Source organism: Henckelia pumila, chromosome 4, assembly GCF_033568475.1.
Source record: "Henckelia pumila isolate YLH828 chromosome 4, ASM3356847v2, whole genome shotgun sequence".
NCBI lineage: Eukaryota > Viridiplantae > Streptophyta > Magnoliopsida > Lamiales > Gesneriaceae > Henckelia > Henckelia pumila.
Genome location: NC_133123.1, coordinates 32,351,921 through 32,356,845, shown reverse-complemented (window position 1 = coordinate 32,356,845; position 4,925 = coordinate 32,351,921). Strand labels below are relative to the sequence as shown.

The window sequence follows — 4,925 nt, the reverse complement described above, 5'->3', positions numbered from 1 at the left end:
CTCTCACCAAAGTCACCGTAAAAACCTTTGGGGTAACTATCCCGTATACCCCCTCCGCCGTCAACAGAAATCCTTGCGGCTGTGCCACCCCCGACCACCCAATCACAACCGCCGCCCATGGCCCGGAAAAATTATGTCAAGGAAGATGCCAGCAAAACAAATACAGCGGTAACGGTGAAAAAGAACAATCGATTTATTCTACTTTCGAGTCTTCTTCGGGCGTTTCTCGTTATGCTTGCTTGAAAATTTCACGTTTTAAATCTTGCTCAAGTTTAATTCTTTTTTTTTTTTTTTTTTTTGAGAATATGTTTAAATCTTTTTGTTCAAACGTTCACAGATTAATTGGGTTTCAATTTTGAGTGTGTTTGGTTAGCGAAGTGAACAAAAAAAACATTTTTTTTTTTAAAAAGTATTTTTTAAAAAAACATAGATGTTTGATTAATTTAAGTTCAAATAAGTGATTTTTTTAGCTTGTTTTTCTTAAAAATATAGATGTTTGATTTATTTAAGTTTAAATAAGAGATTTTTTTTTAAAAGCTAAAACTGCTATGATTTTTTTTAATAAAAAATGCTTTAAAAAACTTGACTAAAGTGCTTTTTTAAGCCAGACTTTTGTATACAATAACTCGATTGGATTTTGCAAAGATTTTTTAAAATAAGTATTTTTTTAAGTTATATTTTTTGGCTTTTGAAAAAGCTATTTTTTGACTTAAAAATATGTTTTTTAAGCACTTATTTGGTCATTCAAACACATTATTAGATTAAAAAACACTTTTTTTAAAAAAATGTTTTTTTTGACCGGTTTTGATACCAAATGGGGCCAATTTTTACATTCATTCAGCTTTATCTTGCCAAAGTTTAAATCTTTTTTACGCAAATGTTCATATGACTGTATTAATATGTATCCAGCTTTGTGATTACTTCGGGATTACTCTCGCATTTGATTCTGCCACCATATCTTATTGAATTTGAGGGGAGAAAGGAAGTGAGTTTTATGTTAACCACGGTATTGTTCTCCCGTGTGATGCACAGATTTCTATGGACCGTTACATTCGCTGTTGCTGTAAGAGGTGCGCAAGGAAGAGACAAACCAGACATCTTCCACCAGAACTCGTGTTCCAATTTCTTTTAGAGCTTCCAGCTCAAGCCTTACATCATGTTATGAGGCGTGTTTGCAGAGAATGGAACCTTATCGTCCATTCCCGAGTTTTCATCTACCACCATCTTCGGAATTCAACCAGTGGAGTTCTAATCCAGGACTTGAACTCGGCCCGCAATGTCTTTTATGTGGAAATGCGAAGAGGATGCCTTGAGATATGCAAGCTTGACTGGGGGTTTAAGGAGCTAATATGGACTAGCTGCAATGGTTTAGTGTTGGTCCCTGATTCCAAATCCAGTAATAATTTATGTCTTATTAATCCCTTGACAAAGCAACGGACCATTCTTCCTCCATATTTTGATAGAATGAAAGATCATTCATGTTTTGTTTTGGTATTTGCTGAGGCTTCCATGGAGTATAAAGTGGTACGTGCTTGTAGTAAAAATTTTGGTTCGATGGCACGAATTGCTGTGCTAACTATTGGAACTGATGAAGTTTGGAGGTGTATTGATGTACCCTTGGTTCTCCCTACTGAGAGACCTTTAGTTTCTTTGGAGATGCAGGTCACTGGAGGCTATGTACACTGGTTTGGCAAAAAAATTATTTTGACATTCAATGCTGAAACTGAAGCTGTTCGCCTGTTCCCTAGACCGCCGAAAAGACGAAAACTATGCGGAAGATTTCTAGCAATGGGCAGTAATTTATCATATGTTGCTCAGTCCGATGTTTTTATTTTGGATGTTTGGGAAATGAATCTAGAAATGGGAGAATGGATGATGATGCTTAGGCTTGATTTGAAACCCGTGAGTCACTTATTTGAAGACTTGTCTTGCGAAGAAGGGAAAACAATGTCTCCCTACGGTTGGTTAGAAGCTAGGGAGGTGTTGGTGTTGGGTTCAAGGGCCCGTCAAAGGCAATAGCTTATAATCTCAAAACAAGAGAAATCCGGTCGATCGAGTTTTGCACCAAAGCAAACGAACACCATTTTCAAGCACATGTGAACAGTCTGGTTGGTTTAGGAGGTGGATTTTGAGTGGACTGACATTATTATAATTATTAATATTATTATTATTATTATAATATGTTAGTTTATTTGTGAATTTACATGGTTATTCTTTTTTATTAATATTACAAAATTAATATGTTTTTTCAATTATTTATTTATGTGTATATTCAACTAATTAAGTGATTTATTTAAAATATATATATCATGCACTATTTTAAATAAAAAAAATTAAAATTTTATACATCTATTTATTAGCACAAACATGAGTGATATTGAATTTAATAACAATTTTAGGGTTTTTATTTTAACATTAATATAATCATTTTTTCTAATTCAGAAACTTTTTCGAAACGTGGAGCTTGAGTTGTTGTGCAATTTAAAATATTTGAGTTGTACCGTCACCAGCAGCTATAGCTATTGGTAAGCGTCATAAACTCGGTCCTACATTATTTTTATTGTTTTTCTTTATGATTAGTATTTGGATGGCAAAAAATACTTCATTCGTCTCAATTATATAAGTCACGTTTTTTTGTCCCAAATGCATAGTAATAATTTTTATACTCCTTTACCAATAAATCGCTATTAACTACATCATGAAAATTATGCTATAATTTTTTGAATACAATAAATGGAGAACTGCAAAAATTATGTATAACCCTTCATGTATTAAAAAAAACTCACATATATTATTATTTATTATACCTATAAATATATCAGTTTTATTTGTGTTTTTACTTTGTTATCTTTCACTTCATTTATTAATTAATTACTAGCCTTTTCCATTAATATACCATGTTAGGATCGAAAATACGTGTAGAGGGAAGTGAATACACTATTTAAAATTTAAAGTTTCTTCGATCTGATTTGCGAAAATCAGACATAAGTTTTGTTGCTTAAGACTTTGATCTGCTCGAAAGATCTGAAGTTATCAGACGGAAGAAATCTTCTTTGCAGATTGAATATGTAGTAGCCCGTAACCAAAATCAGTAATTAAGGAATTAATCATAATTATTTGGGTAGAGTTCGGAAGCTCCGAAGGTGAGATCGGAAGTTCCGAACAGGATCGGAAGCTCCGATCGATATTACGTCAGGCATGACGTGTGGCTAGATCGGAAGCTCCGATCAGGACCGGGAGCTCCGATCACCCCTATCCGGAGTCAACAAGTGATATTTTGACACGTGTCAGATCAGGATCTTCGGAAACTCCGATGGCAGGATCGGACGTTCCGATCGAGGTTCGGACGTTCCGATCGTTGTCTATAAATAGAAGGCCGAGGCTTCACTTTCATTTGCCAATTCCGAGTTCTCCTTTCCTTTTTAGTCCTTTTGGAGCTGTTCTAGTCTTCTTAGGCTTGGTCCGGAGGTCGGCGAGGCGTTCGGTAGTCGTAGCGGAGTTGTGCCCAAGTTCTGGAGGCATCGACATCAAAGGGCTAACGACGGACGAAGGTATAGCTTTTGCTTCCTATAAATATTTAGGAGTATGCAATAGCTTAGTTAAGGCTTTTAGAACACTTTAATGATAGTAGTATCATTTGGCAGTGTAGAGCAGACTATAGGCGTGGACCTAGAGTTGGTAGAGCTTGCTCTGTTTTGAGGTATGAAAGTACTGTTCGAGATATCCTGACTGAGTATGCATGTATTATGTGACTGCATGATTTATATGCCATTATATTATGCGGCATTCATTTGCATCTTGTTGTATCTCTTTCGAGATGTCTGTTAGTAGGGTTGTACCCTATCCTGTTAGTGGATGGACTTCCATCGATTTGGGTCCGATGTATCCACGGTTATCTCGGTATGGGAGCCACCTCCTGAAGCGACGGCACAGCGTGCTACATACCAGGGCCCGGTCTGTCTCTGTTATCTGATCCTTGAACTCGAGTCTATAGGGAGTTCACTTTGCATGCATGTATACTCATACTCTCGCACTGAGCGTTTTATGCTCACGTCTCGTACTCTGTATTTTCTGGACACCCTATTCCATGGGGCAGGTTTGCGATTGGACGAGGAGGGTGGATCCAGGAGGGGCTAGTCAGTGGTTGGCCAGCTGGAGCTTCGCTTAGGTTTTATTACTGTTGTTTGGGTTTAGACAGCTATTCGATTTGGTTGTATATTATTGGATAAATTACAGATTCCTTTACTTGGGATTGTATAATATTTTTGGTTTCCGCAGTTTTATTCTGATATCTGTTTAATTAAGTTAATTGCATGCATAAGTTCTGTTTAGTAGGTGATCCGGGTAAGGGTCACTACATTTATGGTATCAGAGCATGCAAAAGAATTCTTGGGATTTAGTCTCATCTTGAGGTATTTTTGTAGATGTCAAATCGTGACGACCAGAGTTCTCACGGCAGTGTTGGTGGGCGTTGGGGTGATGCCAACCGGAAGCCTCGTCGAGAACGGCATCATCGTCACCATGACGACGAGCGTTTCACTGTGCGTCGATTCTTAGCTATGGGTCCTAAGCCCTTAGTTGGAGGTGAGTCTCCAGAGGATGCGGAGAACTGGTTAGACCGCATGGAGACGACTTTTCAGACTTTCCAATGCACCGAGGAGCAGAAGGTGGAGACCCTTGGCTATCTTCTGGATGGGCGTGCGCGCAGGTGGTGGAGGTTTACTTCTGCACCTTTTGTTGCGGCGAGAGGAGTGGCCACCTGGGCCGAGTTCCGCACAGCTTTCCAAAAGCGGTATTTTCCTCCTGTACTCCGTCAGACGAAGGCAGGCGAGCTACTGAGTCTGCGACAGGGAGCCATGTCTATCGATGAGTATCAGCAGAGGTTCTTTGATCTGCTATCCTATTGCCCCGAGATTGCTGATAGC

General features: G+C 38.2%; 1 protein-coding gene across 2 annotated transcripts; it reads left to right on the top strand.

The window, feature by feature from the left end:
• Window positions 1-2,132, top strand: LOC140865458 (uncharacterized). Of its 2 annotated transcripts, XM_073270112.1 has the most exons (3): window positions 1-168; window positions 1,033-1,524; window positions 1,663-2,132. In XM_073270112.1, the coding sequence occupies exons 1-3, from the start codon at window positions 118-120 to the stop codon at window positions 2,017-2,019; spliced, it is 900 nt and encodes a 299-aa protein (XP_073126213.1). In that variant the 5' UTR covers window positions 1-117; the 3' UTR covers window positions 2,020-2,132. The 2 variants fall into 2 exon arrangements, with proteins under 2 accessions (XP_073126213.1, XP_073126212.1); XM_073270111.1 differs by having other exon boundaries at window positions 1,033-2,132.
• The last annotated feature ends 2,793 nt before the right edge of the window (window positions 2,133-4,925 follow it).

Bases quoted from the DNA above. Each gene is read 5' to 3' on its own strand.
- LOC140865458 (XM_073270111.1), top strand. From the start codon at position 118: ATGGCCCGGAAAAATTATGTCAAGGAAGATGCCAGCAAAACAAATACA. The intron at 169-1,032 runs GTAACGGTGAAA...TGTGATGCACAG, and splicing joins CCAGCAAAACAAATACAGCG to ATTTCTATGGACCGTTACAT.